This window comes from Boleophthalmus pectinirostris, unplaced genomic scaffold (assembly GCF_026225935.1).
Source record: "Boleophthalmus pectinirostris isolate CB_2022bp ecotype Guang Dong unplaced genomic scaffold, ASM2622593v1 HiC_scaffold_10, whole genome shotgun sequence".
Classification (NCBI taxonomy): domain Eukaryota; kingdom Metazoa; phylum Chordata; class Actinopteri; order Gobiiformes; family Gobiidae; genus Boleophthalmus; species Boleophthalmus pectinirostris.
This window is the reverse complement of record NW_026570971.1, coordinates 35233255-35255712: the sequence shown is the minus strand read 5'-3', so window position 1 is coordinate 35255712 and position 22458 is coordinate 35233255. Positions and strand designations below refer to the sequence as shown.

General features: G+C 38.2%; 1 protein-coding gene across 2 annotated transcripts in view; it reads right to left on the bottom strand.

The window, feature by feature from the left end:
• LOC110159980 (SAM and SH3 domain-containing protein 1-like) overlaps window positions 1–22458 on the bottom strand; it is a 151069-nt gene that overhangs the window by 5872 nt on the left and 122739 nt on the right. For both annotated transcript variants that reach the window (XR_008633068.1, XM_055160067.1), the window contains exons 6-13: window positions 21950–22033; window positions 19614–19726; window positions 18104–18190; window positions 8728–8857; window positions 6244–6599; window positions 2345–2419; window positions 1677–1820; window positions 1300–1432 (exon numbers count right to left, since the gene is read on the bottom strand). Coding sequence is in view for 1 of the 2 variants with exons in the window: in XM_055160067.1 (XP_055016042.1) it covers window positions 1300–1432; window positions 1677–1820; window positions 2345–2419; window positions 6244–6599; window positions 8728–8857; window positions 18104–18190; window positions 19614–19726; window positions 21950–22033 (1122 nt within the window). In the remaining variant the exon portion in view is untranslated. The remainder of the gene's footprint in view (window positions 1–1299; window positions 1433–1676; window positions 1821–2344; window positions 2420–6243; window positions 6600–8727; window positions 8858–18103; window positions 18191–19613; window positions 19727–21949; window positions 22034–22458) is intronic.

Genomic DNA, 22458 nt, shown 5'->3' with positions numbered 1-22458 from the left:
CCAAAGACTGGGTTGTGACCCTCAGGTGGGTCACAAGAGATTTATTTTGGGTCACCTTGTCACGATCTGCATGTACGTCTGTGATATACACTTCTGACACTCGAGAGAGCGAGTGAGTCAGTGAATCCTCTCTGCCTGCCCTGAGCGACTGTTCCTGCAGCTAAAGTTGAGAAATGCTTGGTTATCCAAAAAGAAGGCAATAAATGAGCAAATGTCAGTGACTGTTTTTCATTGTTTAAAACTTGAGTAAAACTAATTGTTCAGAGACACGATCACTCAGTCAACAATAAAATATCCTCATTAATGTTCAATAATGATCAAATCCACCTTTATTTTGTTATTTATCAATAATGTCTGTTGACTTGGGTAGCGAAGGTTTTAGTCCAGTTCCTTATATTCAAATTTTTACCTTAGTGGGAATTTTTGGGGGATTTGCTAAACTATATATTTTTGGAAAGGTTATAGTTTATGGAGTCAGAAAATCAATGTTTGCATTTGCCCAGATGTCTATATGGCGGCCATATTGAAGTAAAAAAAAAATCACCGCCGTAAATATAAAAATGATAGTATCTCGACTTCTGAATAAACTGAAATGTTGATTTTTACTGCTAAATCCACATTGTAAGGGTCAAGGAATCCAGTGGTGCTAGTTACACATGACCATATTAATCCTTCAGTACATGAGTAGATAATAATAACTCAGTGTGGTTGTTTTCGTGCAATATGTTTGGAATGAAAAGTTTACATTTCATTTCAGGCATATTTGTGACTTTTAAAATATGGGTCCCCAGAAAAAAAAAGTTTGGTTTAGAATGTTCCACAGTGTGGCATTAAACCTTTCTATCTTCATGGAGACCAAACCAAACCAGACCAAGTTACAGGTCAGATCTGTGGAGATCCCGCTCACAGTCAGAATGTTTGTTTTTCTAGGTATTTTTTAGTTATAAAACCACCTGTCGCTGAATAAATGTAAAGTAGAGCTGTTTAATGTCATACTGTGGAACATTTCAGGCAGAGCAATGACATCTCCATGGAAACAAGCAGCTGACGGACCCCCAACCAAAAAGTTACACAGTGCAGTTTTTAATTGTGATTTTTCTGAAAAGTATTGTGATTTTTTTTTTTCTGAGGCCATTCTAATATCAAAATGACTGAGCCAACTCAAATTGTGATTGTGATTTGACATAAATTCCAGCCATACGTTAGACGGCTGGAGACTAAAATCAGTGAATTCTGTTTTTCACATTTTGAAGACAGTTAGAATCTTTGTGTTGTGTTTAAGCTTCGTGTTGTACTCACTCATGGAGCTGTGTCCGCTGAGAGAGCTCCTCAGACTCTCCACAGACCCCCCGGGCTTCAGACGAGGTTTGTCCAGAGAATCAGAGTCTGTGTGGGGGGAGTGAGGAGAGCTGGGCCCCCGCTCTGGACTACACTGCACACACACAAAAACAAACACACACACATTTATTATCATCACACATATTAACCACAGCATTTGTACAGTCTGTTCTGTCGGGCTAAATCTGGGCTAAAAATATCTGAACTGCAAATGGGATTAAGTTTGTGATGCATTTGTTTAATGTTTGGACTGTATCGTGTTTCTCTCGCCTGCCTGTGGTTAATGTTAAACACATTCAGATGAAGGATTCAAAGAGTGATTTTAAACAGATCCGTACGTGTTCAGACAGGGAGGACGTGTATCTTCTGGAGATGTGTTTCCTCATCGTGTCTCTCACAGATTTCACTTTTTTCCCCAAAGAAATTCGAGTCGTTGGAGGAGACTTCAGACCCTCCCTCGCTGAGCTCTCCTCTGGTTTGGCCTGAAAATAAGACATGGGAATAGGTTTAGTCCAAGTTTGAGATCTGGTTTAGTCCAAGTTTGAGATCTGGTTTAATCCAACTTTTAGATCTGCTTTAATCCAAGTTTTAGACATGGTTTAGTCCAAGTTTAAGACCTGGTTTAGTCCAAGTTTAGATCTGGTTAATTCCAAGTTTAGATCTGGTTTAGTCCAATTTAGATCTGGTTTAGCGCAAGTTTGAGACCTGGTTTAGTCCAAGTTTAGATCTAGTTTAGTCCAAGTTTGAGAACTGGTTTAGTCCAAGTTTGAGAACTGGTTTAGTGCAAGTTTAGAGTTGGTTCAGTCCAAATTTAGACATAGTTTAATCAAAATTTTAGACCTGGTTTAGTCCAAATTTAGAGTTTAGAGTTTAGACCAGTTTTCCAGCTGGTCTAAACTAGTGCAGGTCGATTTCTGAACCAGTCCATGTCATTATTTGATTGTGATATACATACACTGTAGTAACAAAAATAATTTGTTTAACTTGACGCTAAAATGATTCTTACAGTGTTTTCTCCGTCAGAGCAGACTGTGTATAGAGAGCGGCTCGTCAGATCAAATCCTCCAAAACTGCAGGCTCTCTGGAGAGGAAAATCATAAATACCATCAAAAATGTTTATATGTTAAACAACAAATCCTAAATTTAAGACTTAGACAAACTTTATTGATCCACATGAGAAATGTGTGGCTGAAATGTTTATTAACTTTCCAGACAGAGCAATGACATCACCATAGAAACAAGCAGGTGACGAACCCTCAACCGGAAAAGTTACACAGTGCACCTTTAATATGTGAAGGAGAGTTTAAACTGACATAACTCATGCATCACCGCAGCCACTCACATCCCAAAGAGTCAAAGAAAGACTCAGATGGTTCTTTCCTTCTAGTTTGCAATAGATAAAATGTTTAGTATTTAGATGAAGCCCGTGTGTAGGCGGAACAAAACTGTAATTACTAATATATACACAAAAACCTTGGACTTTAAGCAGCACTTATAAAAACTGTACACATCTGGAGACCATTTTGGTACTGTTAATTTGAGCGTTAAACTTCTGTGTGAGTGAAAACAGCCCCATATGTGTGAGTGTGAGGGTGGATAATTATGATGCTGTAGACTGGAGCCCATATTAAAGCTTTACAGTGGCACTAATTAGGAAAAGGCCCCTGGAAAACTGAACAAAACAGATATTTTCTATGTCAAAATACAGTAAATTATGAGACGAGAATTTAAACGTTAAATGTGACTTATTTGGGAAGTAAGTGCTTGTGTTACAGATTTGTTTTTCCATTTCAGTTTTTTAGTCTGAAATTTGGCTGATAGTTGTTTTGACGTGTCTAACGGGACAGTGGATGGAAGTCACCCTTTGGCGTGTTTCCAGTGTTTACATCAAAGTGTCTAATCATCTTTAAAGCAGAGGAACTTCTCAGCAGGTGGATCAGGAACCAAAAGAGGATCTTGGGCACATTTTGAGCAAATAGATAGTAAATAGATAATCCCAAAGCTTGATTTAAAGGTGCACTGTGCCACTTTTCTAGGGGAGGATTTGTCAAATGCTTTTCTCTATGGAGATGTTGTTGCTTTGTCTGGAATGTTTCACAGTATGGCATTAACCCTTTTTATCTTCATGGAGACCAAACCAGACCAAGTTACAGGTCAGATCTGTGGAGAGGCGACCCCGCTCACAGTCAGAATGTCTGTTTTTTCGAGGTATATTTGAGCTGTAAAACCACCTGTGATTCCAAATCCAAATCCGCACTTAAAATACTTTCATTTTCTCAAAAATCGACAGTGCACCTTATAATCTCGTGCCTTATGTAGTAATTCTGGTTGTGTTTACTGACCTCAAAACGATTTTATGTGACACACGGCGCTCAAAAATCTGTCAAGAATAGTGTGATTTTGGTAAACTACAAAGTCACACCGCTTGATGGACTGTCAGAGCATTACAGCTGCTGTAGTCAGGAGGGTCACGGAGTCGTGTCCTTTAGTCCAACAGAAGCTGAACCACATCAGCGCACAAGGAGTGAGCTGTTTTTTCAGTGTTTATAAGTTTATGCAAGTTATCCATGTGGTTTTAAGTTTCATTTCTGTAAAACTTAAACAAATGTGCACAAAGCTGCATTAAACACATTATTACTCAATGTGTATTTGAGTCGTCCTTGTAGGAAATAAAAAAATAAACTTAAAACTTAAATAATCCCTCCACATTCACATTCATAATCCACATGCACCAAGACAGAGAGACAACATCGGGCGAGTTAAACCACGATCTGCCAATGGATCATGAATGTCTGGACTAAGAATCAGTCTCAAGTGTCGTCCTCCTTCTCTTAATGCTCCTTATAATTTGGTGCGCTTTAAGTATGAGAATAGACCAGCGAATTCAACATTATTGATATTGCATCTTATAATCCGGTGCGCCTAATAAAATACGGTAAATGTAAAGTAAAGCTGTGTAATGTCAAGAAGCAAGGAGGAGATGGAACACTAACTAAAAAGCTAAATAATGCAGTACAGTATTTTTTAGGGTTTATCATGCATTGTTCATGGTTTTTGAAGCACTTTTGGAAATCTTAGACATGTCATTATTATGTTTTATGATTAAATCTCTTTATAATGTATAATGTGTCAAACAAGTCCAAATAATTTTGCTTCATTTTAAGAGTAGTTATAAATGCAGAGAACACATGCAGATGAACACATACAGTGAAAAATTAGAACATTATGAAAAGATTCCCTGGCTCATACTGTTGCTGTGCCATTAGGCAAGACACCGCACCCATTATTCTCTCTCCAATCAAAGACAAATGTAAATATTCAAACACAAAAAAACTCAAACTTTGAGCTTTTTGTGAAACCTGGGCGCTCCAGTATAAAGGTACATCTCCAAAAAAAAAAAAAAAAGTTTAAAATTTTTTGTCACTCAAGTTAGAAATGAATGAATTAATCTTTTGATATAATTATAACTTAACTCACTAAATTGAGTGACCAAAAATAGTGAACTTTTTCTAATTGTTGGAGATGTACCTGTATACTGGAGTGCCTACATTTCACACAAAAAATAAAGGTTTGAATAGCTTTCCTTTCGTGTAAATATTTACATTTTACTGTGATTGGAGTGGGAATAATGAGATATATGTTTTTATTTGTATTATTTTATTTCTATATTTTTGTTTATTTTTACATATACCGTATTTTTTGGACGGTAAGTGGCACTTTTTTCATGGTTTTTATGGTCCTGCTCCTTATATATTAAAATGTTGAGAGTGAAGTGGTGAGAGGTTCTAGTCTTGTGTGTGAGTATCTGCTGCTCCTGTTCCTCCTGCACCACTGTCACTTCACTCTACTGCACATGTCTCCTGCAGAAAGAGCCTCTGTTCTGTCTGTATCATGTCAGTCGATCGCACCATTACTTCTGCACCACTGAACACTTAATATTTAAACAAACTTATAAAGACGACTGAGAAGACTGAACACAAATGCCCCAAAAACAAAATCACAAACCGCAAGTCGTGAAATCTGCAGCTGAAAACACAAATCGAGCAGCAGAAAGAAAGTTTGGAGTGAGAGAGAAACTTGTGACATCGGGAAGATGCACCATGAAACTTTCCTGAAGTCACTGGATGATGGACAAAGTCTGGACTTCAGTGACACCGAAACCATCCTGTCGAGATTCAGAAAGACCTGAATAATTCTAACTGGAACTGATGCTGAGTCTGACGACAGTGACACAGAAGAGGAAGCGGCGCTCTGTTTACCTCCAGAGGTCGAGGTCGAGTTGTTCAGAAGTGACACCGAGGATGAAGAATTGAATGGATTTAGTGATTTGGAGTGAGATGGAGAGTTTGTTAAACTTGTTCTGTTCTGTTGTTTATGTTAGAGTTTATCTGAAGAACTGTTCATATGTGATGTTAACAGTCTGTTGTTCTCTCTTCTAATGTTATTACTAGAACTTGACTTTACACAGGAAATGTCAGTTGCTGATCTCTGATTTTATAAAATAATTTACCTCCACAAATAGTGACTTATATATGTTTTTTTCTTCTTCATTATGCATTGTTTTGTCTGATGCAACTCCGGAGCAACTTATAGTCTGAAAAATAAGGTACATTTATATAATTAAGCCTAATTTGACACTTGTCTCTTGCCATTGCTCTTTATCAAGAATGTATTATTACAATTTATATTTTTTCTCATGTTGCTATAATATATTGTGATGTGTGAGCTACTGTGTCCAAATAATTTCCCTTGTGGATCAATAAAGTTTGTCTAAGTCTTAGTCTAAGTAATAATGTGGTGTCTTGCCCAATGGCACAACAGCAGTATGAGCCAGGGAATCAGGGAATTGCACCACTGACCTCCTGGTTGCCTTAAATTTGATCAGACTAACAGTATTTGACTCACCCCGTGTAAACTTCCTGCACTGAGCGATCTCTGAGTCAGCTCTCCGTCTGTGACCGACCGCGCCAACTTCGGCCCCGCCCCCTTCTCGACAGGACGCGCCTCCCTCTCGGCCCCGCCCCTCTCCTGCCTCTGCTCCGCGGCGCCCCCTGGCTGGCTCACGGGGCTGCGGCTGGAGTTGGGCCGGGTGTAGGTGTCAAGGCTGCCTGAAGAGGGCGACGTCGTGATGGAGTCTGTGTCCCTGTCTGAAGACGTGAGCTGGTCCTGCAGCAGAGAGGCCAGCTGCTCCACAGGGGGCTTCTTCTGGACCCCCGAGTATAAAGGACTGCCACAGGGGGAGCTGTCGGGAGCCTGGGGGTCTGCACACAGTGAATGTGGAAGAAAGATGGTCATTTAAAAAGTTTTTTGTTAAAAAGTTTTTCTTAGAAGTGCATTGTTCAACTTTTCTGGTGGAGGGACCTTCAAACACTTTTCTCCATGGAGATGTTATTGCTTTGTCTGGAATGTTTCACAGTATGGCATTAAACTTTTCTATCTTCATGGAGACCAAACCAGACCAAGTTACAGGTCAGATCTGTGGAGAGGCGACCCCCGCTCACAGTCAGAATGTCTGTTTTTCTAGGTATTTTTGAGCTGTAAAACCACCTGTGATTCCAAATCCAAATCCACTTTATTTCTACAGCACATTTCACAAACAAAGCGTTTCCAAAGTGCTGCACAGAGACCAGTAAAATGAAGACAACAAAAAAGTAAAATGCTAAAATGTGGTCATACCAGTCCTAAAACAATAAAACCAGTAAAGGCAAATCAAAGCAAAACCATAAAAATCATGAAATAGCAATAAATAAGTAAATCAAATAAAATAAATAAGAGATTTATTGAATAAATGTAAAGTAGAGCTGCTTAATCTTACACTGTGGAACATTCCAGACAGAGCAATGACATCTCCATAGAAACAAGCAGGTGACGAACCCCCTTCCAAAAAGTGACATAGTGCATCTTTTAATATGTACACAAATGAATCTTTGATGAGCTTTAAATCCTGCTGTGATGGTGTTTTGTCACTGTTGTATTTTGACTCTGGTTCTTCTTGATACTTTGCAGATGATGTCATCAACATTCCCTGGGAGTGTGATGCTAACTGTAGGCATGCTCAGTCTGAGGTTTTGTTAGACTTTAATCTTAGGTTTATTTGAACACAATCTGACTGAAAGAGCTGACATATGTGGAGTCTCTTTCAGCTTTTTGTTGAAACTCAAACTCTTAAACAGGAACATGAACACTCACACTGATCACAGGCTGCTGAAAATGTGTTCTTTAAATCCATTTGGTATCCATTTTGTATTTTGTCTTCAGAGGATCTTAAACCTGGCAGTGTGTGTGCATTGTGTCATCATGATAACCGCTGAACATTCCACCATAGACATATGTGGAACACCCCCAGTATCAAGGTTGAAAAATGTAATGAAGCTATTTTTCTGCGACAAATCACAGGAATGAAAATGTGCTGCTGCTTTTGAGGAAATGCCACTGAGAGGACGTGGGAACCATCAATTCGGCTGTTTTTAACAGGAAGTCAATGAACTCCTTTGTATTAGTATCACGACTTTAGAACAATGGTCACAAGAGACAAAATGTAAAATAATGTCACTCACAGTTTGATACCACAGTATAAAACCATAAGAGCAGTTAAAGCTACAGTAACTTTCTGAAGGTGACACGTCTCCTGCGCAAGTCCAGGCAAATAGAAACTATATAGAGGCTTTGCACCGTCACGTGACCCCCACAGCAACGGTACTACGCCGATCTTTCATGTTTCACATTCTTTCCGGACTCATCACACATGTCATTGACTTGACAAATAAACTATGAAACAATTTAAATAGCAAATACCTTGATGAAACTTCGTGTGTCTTGATGGTACCATTGGAAATCTCTTCGTGGTTTATGTTCTCTAGCCATAATTCCCATCTTTTTTTCAATAATTCCCTTGTTTGAGCTCCTGATGAGTCATTTCCAGAGGAACAGTGAAGAAACGAATAGTTTTATCCCGTTCAGAGCGTCTAGAACAACCAAATACACAACAAAACCTGCCCATGTTTCTCCGATGCTGCTGAGGTCAATGACATAGTGTGTCCGGTGTCATGGCGGCGTAGGTACCGTTGCCATGGGGACATGGGACGGTGCAAAGCCTCTATAGTTCAGGACAGTCTCCATGGAGATAGAAGAGTTTTATTCCTACTGTGGAATATTATTATAATCAAAGGAACAATATCTCCATGGAAACAAGCAGGACGACGCCCTCCTCCAGGACAAATGAGAGTTGGGTTTGTGAAGATATAAGGTGGCTCAGAATAAGGACGGATGTTTTTTTTCAGTTTTTCCGTCTCTCTCTTTTGGCTAAAAGTTACATACTGTGGTTTTAAAATAAGAATATTGCTTTTTTGACAGATTGGTGCGACTAAACGAATCTTGTGGGCTTCGTACCTTCTCCTGCGTGTCTCCTGCTCTCCTCGTATCTGATCAGCTTCTTCTTGACTTTCCGAGTGGAGTGGACCAGTTTGTGCAGACCCCTGAAGGAGACCGAGTCCTCCTCATAATCGGACAGGTCACACGGCTGCAAGAAGAAAAACAATTCAATATTAAAACTACAGAAACACTACAACCAAAGACTCCAAGAAATACAAATACAAATCACCAACACTGCAAAGTTAAAGCCCAATAAACAGTAACTGAAACTATTATTAAGTGTAGGGATGGAGTGAGACAATTTCCACAAGACGAGATATGAGATTAGGTCCACGAGAACGAAACTTTTAACATCATTTCATTCTTAATATATACATTTCACAATTTCAGTTTGCATTTTGGCCACAGAATCTTTTATGTATTTGATTTCCTGTTTTTGTTTCTGTTCTAGTACTGCTTTTTGGAACTGTAAGAGATCTTTTTTTTTTTCCTGTGGCAGTTTTATCTCACCAGATTTTGTACAATCTCTAAATTTTCTGCTGGGAGTCTGTTTCCTGCTTGTTTCCATGGAGATGTTATTGCTTTGCCATGGACATTCCACAGTAAGGCATTAAAACATCTAACTATCTAAAATGACTTGAAAAGCAGGGAAAACAACATCTCCATGGAAACAAGCAGGTGACAGTCCCTACAGCTGAAATGTTACATAGTGCATCTTTAACTACTTTAATGAACTGACTTATTGCAATACTTATCTTTTATTTATTTATATCTATTTGTTTGTTGTTTTTTGTTTGTTTGGTGGTGGAGAGGTAAAGTAAAGTAAAGTAAAGTAAAGTAAAGTAAAAATGTAATTAAATAATAAACACTGTTGGGCAGGTTACTTGAGAACTGTGCGTTATTTATGACTTGTTACTGTCATTTCAAAGTAATTAGTTACATTACAATATTACTGTATTCTAAATGTAAGGCATTACACTAAACTACAGTACTTTTAAGTTACTCTCAACAAAATAACTGGAAATATGGATTTGGCAATCGAAATGTAGCTCATAACGCTCAAGTAGCTCATCACAACTCCAGAATCTGACTGAGCTGAACATTTTTACTTTTAAAGAACGTCTCAAACTGCATTAACAGTGCAGTTTTGTGGACTGGATGGCAGACGATAAATTCTATGGAAAATGTGGATGAGACGCTGCAATTTAAATTTACAACTTTTCAAGAGGCGAGGAATAAATATTTTCACTATTTCCTGAGTTTGTATCTTGTGCTTGTGTGTCTGTCACTCCTCTGTCCCTGATGCTCTGTTTTATTGACTGTTACTGTAGCGTTGCTGATGTTTTGGTGGTTATGATCTGACAGTAACACACACACACACGAACGAGGAGCACAGTGACTTCAAAATCGCACACAAAGACACAAAGTCGGTTCACGCCTCCCTGAACTTAGGGAGAAGCAAATCACAGCCTACATCAAGCAATGTGTGGCAGACTTTAATAATACAGCTGATGTGACTCACAGTGATGTTATGTATCTGTTCTGAGCTGATTGAACATTCAACACTACTGATCTCGTGGTGATTTTAGCAAATTTGTATGAAGAAGAACAAAAAAACAACACTTCAGTCCATTTCTTTTCTGTTCTGCCTTTCATTACTGCGTTACAGCAAAAAGCAGTGCATTACAGTAACTGGTTAACATATCCAACACTGACAAAAAAAAGATAGTAATAATGAAGTGTAAAGTGTCACCAGTCCACACTCTGGTTACCCATGAACATATGTTATTATTACATCACATATTTGCAGAGTTGAACTTCCGTCTCTCCTGGGCTCAAATGACAAAGCATTGAGTTTAACTCAAAGCTAACAGCTCTGTTCCTTTATGAGGTTTTAATGAGTTCTCTTTTTAAACCAACTTCCACTTTTACTGTAACCTCCACCAATACAATCAAATATAATCAAATATAATGAAGTATAATGACATCTGCGGTGAGGAAGGACACTTTCAGAACTCAAGGATTTTTACAGCTGTGACTGATGGACTAAACCAGGACTAAACCAGGGACTAAACCAGGGACTAAACCAGGACTAAACCAGGGACTAAACCAGAACTAAACCAGGGACTAAATCAAGACTAAACCAGGACTAAATCAAGACTAAACCAGGACTAAATCAGGACTAAATCAAGAATAAATAAGGACTAAATAAGGATTAAATCAAGGACTAAACCAGGGACTAAACCACCAGGCACTAAACCAGAGCCTAAACTAGGGATAAAACCAGGGACTAAACTAAGAATAAATCAGGACTAAACAAATGAGTAATGTTTGGCTATAATCTGTGCTGGATGTTTCATTTGGCATTAATAAAAAACATTTTAAGGAGCCTAAACTTGCGCATGTGGTCTAATCTCACACACATTTTAGACAATTCCTTTCCATTTCTCTAGAAAAAATGAGAAAATATCCTGCAGATGCGAGCGGAAGCGGGAATGAAAATTACAATTCTTAGTGGGCGGGAGCGGGACTGCACAGTGCGGGTGCGGGCGGGAGGGCGCAGACCTCTAGTTCACTTCCCAAAATTGTGTTCAGTTCTTCAGTTGTGATTGAAGGTTTTATATTACACAAAATTGACTTCTGTGATCTTTAAGTCATGTTATAAAACTGTTACCTCATCAAAAACAGACCTGGAGTTCAAGCTCAACATGCTCTGTTCCACCTTGTGATGTCATGAAGTGGTAGTTGGGCAGCTTCTTTTAACTTTTGTTCAGTAGAGATTGGCAATTCCAGGGCTGAAATGATCCAAATGATTCTAGGTGTATGTTTGAGGTTTAAGGAGCATTTCCTGTATCACCACATGACATCACAAGGTGGAACAGAGTGTTTTCTGTTTGAGAGAGAAGCTCAGCCTAAATGTGCAGAGTTTGTGTGTTAAACGTGTGAATGCAACAAAACACAACTGCAGGTGTGTTTCTGATGAGGAAACAACATGACAGATCAGAAAAAGTGTAATATGGGTAATATAGGAAAATTTGCCCCTTTGCATTTGACCCGTTGTTCAGTCCCACTGGGGTGACCTTTCAGGAGCAGTGATGAACTTTTTAACACGTTTAAATCCTCAAAACGTCAAAAAGTTCTGTCAAAGCTTTGTAAGATTTAGCCTAGCCCTGCTCAGGGGGAAAAACAGCCAGTGTCATTTTAAACTTAAAGCTGCACTGTGTAACATTACTACTCAGGGGATCACCACCTGCTTGTCTTGTTTTTGCTTTATCTAGAACAGGGGTTTTCAAATTGGGTGAGTGTGAGCCTCCCCTTAAAGTAGGTAAAGACGGCCAAGATCAACAACCAAGCCAAAATCCCATCTGCCTGCAGGCCATAGTCCTGGTTTAGTCCTGGTTCAGTCCAGGGATCAGTCCTGGTTTAGTCCTGGTGGTTCAGTCCAGGGATCAGTCCTGGTTTAGTCCTGGTGGTTCAGTCCAGGGATCAGTCCTGGTTTAGTCCTGGTGGTTCAGTCCAGGGATCAGTCCTGGTTTAGTTCGCTTGTGTTGCGCCTCCCCAGTGGCTCTCTAGTGCCCCCAAGGGAGGCGGGCCTCACATATTGAAATCCTCTGGTCTAGAATGTTCCACAGTATAGACTTAACCTATCAGATAAGCAGGTTAGAGCACTACGTTACATTACAGGTCAGATCTGTGGAGAGTTGCCCCAATTCACTGAAGATATTATTGTATTTTTGAGCAACAGAAGCACCTGTAATGAATAAATACTAGATGGATGAGTTTAAAGTCTTATAAAAGTGAAAACTGCATAAAACACTCAGTATACCAATATCACACCAGTATATATCAGTATGTGTATACTGTGTGTATGTGTGTATCAGTATGTGTATACTGTGTGTATGTGTGTGTATCATGTGTGTATGTATGTGTATACTGTGTGTATGTGTGTATCAGTATGTGTATACTGTGTGTGTATGTGTGTATCATGTGTGTATGTGTGTATACTGTGTGTATGTGTGTATCAGTATGTGTATACTGTGTGTATGTGTGTATCAGTATGTGTATACTGTGTGTATGTGTGTATCAGTATGTGTATACTGTGTGTATGTGTGTATCAGTATGTGTATACTGTGTGTATGTGTGTATCAGTATGTGTGTACTGTGTGTATGTGTGTATCAGTATGTGTATACTGTGTGTATGTGTGTATCAGTATGTGTATACTGTGTGTATGTGTGTATCAGTATGTGTATACTGTGTGTATGTGTGTATCAGTATGTGTGTGTATGTGTGTGTGTGTATGTGTATCATGTGTGTATGTGTGTATACTGTGTGTATGTGTGTATCAGTATGTGTATACTGTGTGTATGTGTATGTGTGTATCAGTATGTGTATACTGTGTGTATGTGTGTATCAGTATGTGTAGTATGTGTGTGTATGTGTGTATCAGTATGTGTATACTGTGTGTATGTGTGTATCAGTATGTGTGTACTGTGTGTATGTGTGTATCAGTATGTGAGTACTGTGTGTATGTGTGTATCAGTATGTGTGTACTGTGTGTATGTGTGTATCAGTATGTGTGTACTGTGTGTATGTGTGTATCAGTATGTGTGTACTGTGTGTATGTGTGTGTATCAGTATGTGTGTACTGTGTGTATGTGTGTATCAGTATGTGTATGTGTACTGTGTGTATGTGTGTATCAGTATGTGTATACTGTGTGTATGTGTGTATCAGTATGTGTGTACTGTGTGTATGTGTGTATCAGTATGTGTGTACTGTGTGTATGTGTGTATATCATGTGTATGTGTGTAGTGTGTACTGTGTGTATGTGTGTATCAGTATGTGTATACTGTGTGTATGTGTGTATCAGTATGTGTGTACTGTGTGTATGTGTGTATCAGTATGTGTGTACTGTAGTCCAAAGCAAGAAAAATGATCTGACAACGGCTTTTTTGACACAACGTTATTTAAAAATGAAACATCACCCATCTGAGTGTGCTATGCATTTTTTCACTTTTATTTTGCTGTTCTTTACATTTGCACCTCGACAAGAACTTTGGTGTGCGTTTTCTGTTTCATATATTTAAAGTCATACCATGGAACATTCCGGGCAAAGCAATAACATCTCCATGGAGACAGGCATGTGATGGACCCTCCACTAGAAAATTTGCGCAGCAGTGAACCTTTCAGATTATTTATAAAGTTATTAATTCATGCACAGGGTTATGTTTGTACTATGAATTATAAGTGCTGTGTAAACAATAACTAGAGTTCTATTTACTGCTGAGCTTGCAGTCCAGGAAAACCAAATCTGTATTATTTTATTTCATGTATTTATTTTTGTGAACAGATAAAATAAACTTGGGCTTTCACATTGCCTTGGATGTAAAATGTGTATATGACTTTACGTGTCATTTTCACACAGGTGGAGACAGTCTGACCAAAGCCTTTTTATAAACCCCAGTCAAAACCACAGCGATGACTTTTCAGCATCTGCTTCTCATTTACTGCACAGCAACAGCCTCGAAAGTCCCTCCTTATTTTACACATGGACAAATAAAAGCTTGTGGTCTGGGCCTCAGAGTTTTTAAAGTGTTTAGGTTAGAACAGCAACACAAATATGAGCGGTATGTCTGCGCACCAAGACACAGGAAGAGAAAGTTCAAAATGTGGTTTAGAAAAAAAAAAGCAAAAGAACGAGACAGAAGAAGGATGTCATGTAAAACTATAAACTATGAACTTCAATGTTATCAGATGTCTATCAAATAAGAGCAGATAAGTTTGGAGATAAGCAAGAAACTGTCAAATGTTATGCACTAGTCTAGTTCATAAACTCTAACAGAAACAGAACAATGATTAAATGTCCTATATTAACCTTTCCAGCCAGACGGTATCATATATAATACCTGGGAATATGTTTTATATAACCGCACAGAACTTTCCAACCATAAAAAAATAGAAAAATAGAAACTTAATGTTTTCCCCTTGAAAAGCCGAGAGCTGCGGTTTTCCGAGCATATTTACTTGATATTTTGGACTTCAACCAAAAAGTTGTTTATACATGTTTGCTGTGGGTTTTGTATGAAATAGTGTGATTTTTTTTTTCTTTATTTGTATTTCTGGTGCTGTTGTATCTTCTATTACAGCCATATGAAACAACTACAGCATGCAGATTGTGAAAAAAACAATGTATAACACTTTATTAGGGGTAAAAGGAGGAGTTTTAAAAGCAAATCTAAGAGAAAAATCCAGGCGAGGACAAATGTATTAAAACTGCCCACAGATCTGGAAGGGTAAAGCAAAACTGACTCTTGTGACTCCTCAAAAACAGACCTGCAGTTGTGTTTTGTGTCATTCACACATGTTTGAATAACTTTTATTATTAGTCTGTTTACATCTCCGAAACTCAAAATGCTCTGTTCCACCTTGTGATGTCATGAAGCAGTAGTTTTCACATTATCAGCCAGTGTTATAGTACTCGAGACCAGCCCTGAGACCACTTTTTTACTGTCTTGAGCTCCTCTTGGACTTGAGCGCGTTTGGACTCGGTCTTCTCGGTCTTGTTTCTGTCTTGATGGCACTCGGTTTCGGTCTTGTCTCAAACTTGACATCCGACAAGTGCAAACTTGAAAAAACTTGGAAATGACGAAGATGGTCTTGATTTTGTCTCAAAGGGCCGTGGTCTTGGTCTCGTCTCAGTCTCAGGACCCTGTGGTCTCAGACAGGTCTTGGTTTTGTCTCGGTCTCGGCCCTCAGAGGTCTTGGTCTTGTCTCAGTCTTGGGACCCTGTGGTCTTGGACTGGTCTTGGTCTCGATTAGTGCGTTCTTGACTACAACACTAATAACAGTACTTTTACCTTTAGTTCAGTAGAGTTGTCAACTCCAGGACTGAAATGATCCAAATGATTCTAGTGTAGGTTTACGGAGTTTAAAAACACAGTGGAGCACTTGCACCTGCATTACCACATGACATCACAAGGTGGAACAGAGTGTTTTCAGCCAAAATATGCAGAGTTTGTGTGTTAAACATGTGTGAATGAAACAAAACACATTACTACAACTACAACGACATTAGAACAGAGATCAGAGAATACAGAACCTTCAATATGAAATACTGAATGTCTTCTGTAGTTATGACACGTTTGTCCAATTATTTATAAAATTTTAAAGTAAGTGAATAAACACTTTTGCTTTATAAAAACCAGAAGCTTTGCAGTTATTAGAGACCACCCGAGACGTCATCAGAGTTACACTAACAATTTAACAGATGAATAAATCTTATGGTCTGATGATTCATGCTGAAAACTTTAACCACAATTTGAAACAGAAACTCAATCTCTCCAAACAAATGTGAAAAATGTGTGAGTGCAGAGAGCCCCTGTTCACTGCTTCATGGGGACAATGGACCATATGGGACCAAAGACCAGACCAAAGACCGGACCAAAGACCATAGGCCGGTCCAGGCTTAGTCCAGGGCTGGGACCGGGCTTAGACCAAAGAATAGACCCTCGCTCTGGGGGATTTAGAGAGGCCAGGCTCTGACACAGAACTGAACTCTGTAAACATCACAACATCACACCTGCAGCGGACCAATGCCAGCCCGGAGATCTGTTTAGGTTTAGTACAGCATCAAACTATTGGGAATATAACGAAACATCCCTCGATACGACATGTTCACAGTTTGTGGAGGCTGATAAAATTGTTACTACTTTTTCCTTTTAAAAGCCTTGGAAAGCCTTTGGTCCTGTTATAACATGAAGAATGAAGCTTTTAAAGTGCTTAATAACAATAGGCTCTGTTCACGCTTATGTCACAAACCACGAAGACGTTTGGAAAGATGTGATTACAACTTCTGGTATAACTACTCTAATCGACACTGGACTCGCCGACAGACAATTGAAGTAAATGTAGATGAAGACTGCATACTAGGGGTGTAACGATATCCAAGTCTCATGATACAATATTGTCAGGGAACATTATTTATTGCAATATCGTTGGAAAGCTCACGATATGGTGGGGAGGCTCACGATTAGGGATGTAACAATATCCAAATCTCTCAGCACAATATTTTTATAATACACATCTCACGGTACAATATTTATTGCAATATTGTGTAGAGGCTAAACAGCTAAAACTGTAAATATGCTACTTTTTCCTCTTAAAATGCCTTGACAAGACTTAATCTAAAGAACTAAGACTTAAAAGTGTTAAAACTGTTATTTCTTCTTGTAGTCTGCACTGAAATGGAGCAAAGGATCATGGTCTATGTAGTTTCCTCTGTCTTTTTTTAGTCAGTGCTGAACCAGAACTCTTCATTTAAACAAAGACTTGTCATTTGATATATTGTGATGATCCACGATATTATTGTGAGAACTTTGACGATATAATATCATGATATTTTGGTTATTCTTACATCCCTGTTGCAGATGTATGTGCTGTTTGGAATCATCTGGAGTTTGGCCTCATCTCTTCTAATCACATGTACCAGTGCACTCAGTGTTGTGTGTCAGTGGAGAAATGATGAAAACTGAGGGATGGTTGGAATTGTTGATGAGCCGAACATAACGAAACACTACAATGACATGGAGATGAAGAAAACTGGGACATTTTCTCATTTTTCCTAGAACAGAACCCACCGGAAGTTGTAATTGCATCTTTCCAAGTGTCTTCCTGGTTTGTGACGTGTAGTCTGCACTGACAACACCAAAGGATCATGGTCTATGTAGTTCCCTTTGTTTTTTAGCTATAACTGCATCATGTTGAGGCCAGGCAAGTTTATTTGTATAACACAATTCGTACACAAAATAATACAAAGTGCTTTACAGAATAAGAAAGACATTAAAATCATAAAGAAAGACATGAAAATCAAAACAGAGACTTGTAATTCAATATATTGCGATGGCCTCTGATATTATTGTGAGACTTTCGATATCATGATATTTCGGTTATTGTTAAATCCCTACAAATGATCTTTATAAATGACATATATTTATTTCTATATTCAGAATCTGCACAAAGTTTAGCCATAACTGATTCTTTTTAAAGGGGATGTCTCTGAGCCAGTACAGATATATTGTCAAAGCAGCTTTAGGCTCAAAATCGGATCGCCATGTGCTGTCTGCTTTTAATTATAAAGCAATTTTATCTTCCGCGAACCAGGACGTAAGGCTGGAACGCTGTTAGCATGCTAGTTGTTGTTAGTTGTTGTGAAAACTGCTTTTAAATACAGTTAGGATGCTCTGAATTCATAAGGTAAGAGGAATAACTTTGGACCCCTGCAAACTATTTACAATGAACTATTATACAAAAAAAACTAAATCAGGTACGACGCCTTTATATAGACAGATATTATTATTCTTTTATGATTGTAGTTAATAAGGTTTTGTCAGACTTACATTGAAGGGTTCACTGGAAACAGGATCCACCCACTCAATGCCTTCAGAACGACAGGTGACTCTGCTCTGGCTCTCAAACTCCTTCAGCTACAAACAAACAAACAAACCAACAAACAAACAAACAAACAGTATATTTAAAGGTGCACTGTGTAACTTTTCAGGTAGAAGGTCCAACACCTGCTTGTCTCCTTGAAGATGATATTACTTTGTTTGAAAAGTTTCACCGTGGCCACGTTTACATGATGTTTTTAATTCCAAATGAAATAGTTTTTAAATAAAATATTCTCCTTCGAGTTTACATGGAAATTATAATTTGGAATTAAGGTGTACGTGGAAAACACGTTAAATCGTCTTTATTTAACTGGGCTCAACATCTGGGAGTGGGGAAGGTTCTGATTGGGGCGCATGAAAGTATTTACATCTACAGGAAGAAACACACACACACTCCCACATCCCGCTCACAAATCCAAAGAGACGTGGATGAAAGTCCCAAACCAGGACTGGTGGAGCCGGACCCAGATCGTCCGGATCGCGTCAGAAGAGCGACACAACGAACATGCGCTGAACAACCCACATTATTTTTAACAAGAATATATGTTTACATAATCCAGGAAGAAATGAATTTGACTTTAAAATCTGAATAAGCCATCCACTTACTTCGGAATTAAGTTTAATTCTGAATATCATCATTTTCATTACGAATGAAGTGTTTACATGTTTTTTGTTTTTTTAAGCTGAATAAATTTGTATTCAAAATTTAATGGGTGGGAAGTGTGACATTAAATGTATCTACCTGCCATTCATTCAATCATGGGTGTTTTTATTATCTCAGCATTTATCTCAACGTTATCTCGGCATTATCAGTATCTTGGTCTGGTGGCACCTCCTGCTTGTTTCCATGGAGATAGTCCAGTTTAATATCATACTGTGAAACATTCCAAGCAAAAGCAATTTTCTATCATCATGGAGACAAAGATGCAGGTATCCCCTCTAGAAAATGACATAAATAACCTTTAATACATGAAGTTTGGTGTGCTAGTACCTGTGGTCAATATTTATCAGTTTTACATCAGTTAAGTGTCAGTTTGTGAAAAAATGTTAAGAAGAAAAGGACAAAAATACAGGAAGTAGCACCGAGATGTAAATTAGAATAACTTTACCTATGTCAGCACTGAAGGGACAATTCACACATTCACACATTTTTCTGACTGAAAATGGATTTAACGAAACAAAGCTGTCATTGTCATTGCCATTTATTTTTATTAGTCTAATCAAAACTTTTAAGCAATTTAGGAACATTTTGGCTGTTCTTAATGTTATGGTTGCTCGGTAACAGTTATGAAATTACCTCTGTGTGTGTCATAACATGAAGAACAATTACAAACTTCACCAAAGTTAAAGAGCTAGATAATGATGTTATGAGGTATGGTTTAGTGGAATGAGCAGTCTACTCTGTCAAACGCATTTAAAGCAGAATAAAAGTGTAAAATGGGTTTGCTTGTGTTCGTACCCGGGCCAGAGCTTCTTCTATAGAGATCATGTTCTCCTTCACCATCATCATGAGCTGGATCCTCTCCTCGTCGCCCATGGTAACCTCCGACGCCACAAAGCCCACGTCATCTCCTGAAACACAATGGCATTATTATTGCTTTTACCCCATTTAACCCAATAAGGGAGTGTGACAGGAAGCAAAAAACCGTGAGCACATTACCCCGATTTAAGCGTCACTGCACACTTTCCAGTTCGTTTTAGGATTGATTTTAAAATTTTATTGTTTGTTTTTAAAGCTTTGAATGGACTGGCCCCACGTTACATCTCGGATCTCCTTCAAATTTACTCCCCTGCGTGTGTTTTCAGGTCCGAGGGTCAAATCCAGCTCGTGGGGCCTAAAACAACACTTAAAACCAAGACCTTCTCTGTGACTGGCCCCAAACTCTGGAACACTCTGCTCTTTTTAATCTTTATATTATTTATTGGTATTCATGCTCTTATTTGATTTGACTAGTTTTACTGTTTTAATGAGGACTAGTGGAGTTAAATAGAGATTTATTTTATGTTTCTATCGGATTTGTTTTGTTCTGTGTGACTGTTTTGTTTATGTATATGCTGTGAAATGTGCTGTAAAATAAAGTGGATTAGATTGGATTGGAATGAACGTACTTGAAATACATGCTGTAAACAAGCTGGATTGTGGAAGGCTCATTTCTATCTGTTGTTCTCTCATTCATACACCAGTGTACTTTAACGCTGGAGGTGGATTTAAGTGTTTTGCCTAAGGACACAACAGTAGTTCGTACTAGAGCCACTGTGACCCACTGTGGCACCTAGTATTCCCAGAGGTCTCCCATCCAAATTCTAACCAGACCCAACCATGTTTCACTTCAGAGATCTGACGAGATTGGAGATTCACGTGACATGGTTATTTTAACACTTAAACGCCCAAACAAGTTTGTTAAGAATATTTAATTTTAACAGGTACGTAACAATAACCGAAGTCTCTCTATAATCTCATGGGGCATCACAATATATCGAATTACAAGTCTCTTTGATTAAATTCATGGTTATGGTGCAGCATCAGCTCAAAAAGTCGAGGGAACTACATAGACCATGATCCTTTGCTTCCTTTAAACACATTAAAACAGCATGAAGAATGAAAAGGACAATCAAGGCATTTTAAAAGGAAACAGCAGAATATTCACAATTCGGCTGGACTCCATGAAACACAAACAACATCGCACTGTGACATGCATATCGTGGAAATATCGTATCGAGGGATTTGGATATCGTATCTCTAGATTTTAAAGCAGGCATATTAAACTTTTTACTTACTACATATATGCGTTTTCTGTTTTATTTAGGTTTTCTATTTTTTGTTTCCATGTTATTTGACTTGTACATATACATTTATATAATTATGTTTTATTTCACACCTGTCACTTACTCTTTTTGCTTCTTATTTTGAATTTATTATTACCATTTATATTTTTTCTCTTTGTTATTATATTATATTGATGTGTGAGCTACAGTGTCTGAATAATTTCCCTTGTGGATCAATAAAGTTTAAGTCTAAGTCTTATGTTCTAACAGTCTTCCTCTTCATTAGTTTAGCTGCTGTGCCACAATGGAGATTCTCACTTCTGTAGTTTTGAACAGGAAGTCCACACCGCAGTTTCTATAAGTCGTCATTTTAAACCATATCACAGTTTATTATGAATAAAATGTAAAGTTCTCTGGGGTTTTATTTCATACTGAGAATCAGAAAAGATTTTCTTTAAAAGGTGCAGCTTTGTGGTTTGGGGTCTGTCACCTGCTGGTTTCTGTGGATACGTCATTGCTCTGCCTGGAATGTTTATTTATGTTCATTTATTCAATTGAAAAACAGGTGGATTTTAGCTCAGAAATACTTAAGAAAACAAACATTCTGATTGAGTGGGGTCACCTCTCCACAGATCTGACCTGTAACTTGGCCTGGTTTGGTCTCCATGAAGATAGAAAGGTTAATGCCATACTGTGGAACATTCCAGATAAATGATCGATGTTATGATCTATGTTCTAATGTTTCCTCATCACAAACAGACCTGGACTTGTGTTTTGTTTCATTCACATGTTTTTGACTGAAAACTGAAAACACTCTGTTCCACCCTGTGATGTCATGCCGTAATACAGGAAGTGCTCCACTCTTTTGTTAAACTTCACACACCTTCACTAGAATCATTTGGATCATTTCAGCTCTGGAGTTGCCGATCTACTGGACTAAAGATAAAACGGAGCTATTCACTGTAAACTTCATGACATCACCAGGTGGAACAGAACATTTGGAGCCTTGCAGATGTAGACAGGTCTTACCTTTTGAAACATGGCGCAGAGTTCCTTTTTGAGATTTCCGGAAGCTTTGCCAGAAAGACTTGCTTCTCCTTTTCTCGGTCTTCCCTGAACACATCCAAATACAAGAACCATTTGATCTACAGTAAAACTCTGCAGGTACACTCACACTTTTGGTTTCAGTGTCTGGCTCAAGAACACATCAGAAGAACAAAATGCAAAAGAGGGCAATTGAACCAACAACTTTATGCTCCTTGATACAGTTAAACGAATTAAAGAAGATCAAAATATGTACCATATATTCACTAAACTAGTCCTTCCTCTGTATCATATTTTCACCAACCAAGAGTACAGAAATAGAAAATTGAAAAAGTGAATTGAAAAGTGAACTAAAAACAAAATTATGGAAACACATTAATCTAAAAATAAAACAAACACATATTTAAAAAAGAAAAATAAATAAATAAAATTAAAAAGGTTAAAAAAAAAAAAAGAAAATCAACAAAAAACAACAAACAAAATGCACTAGAATT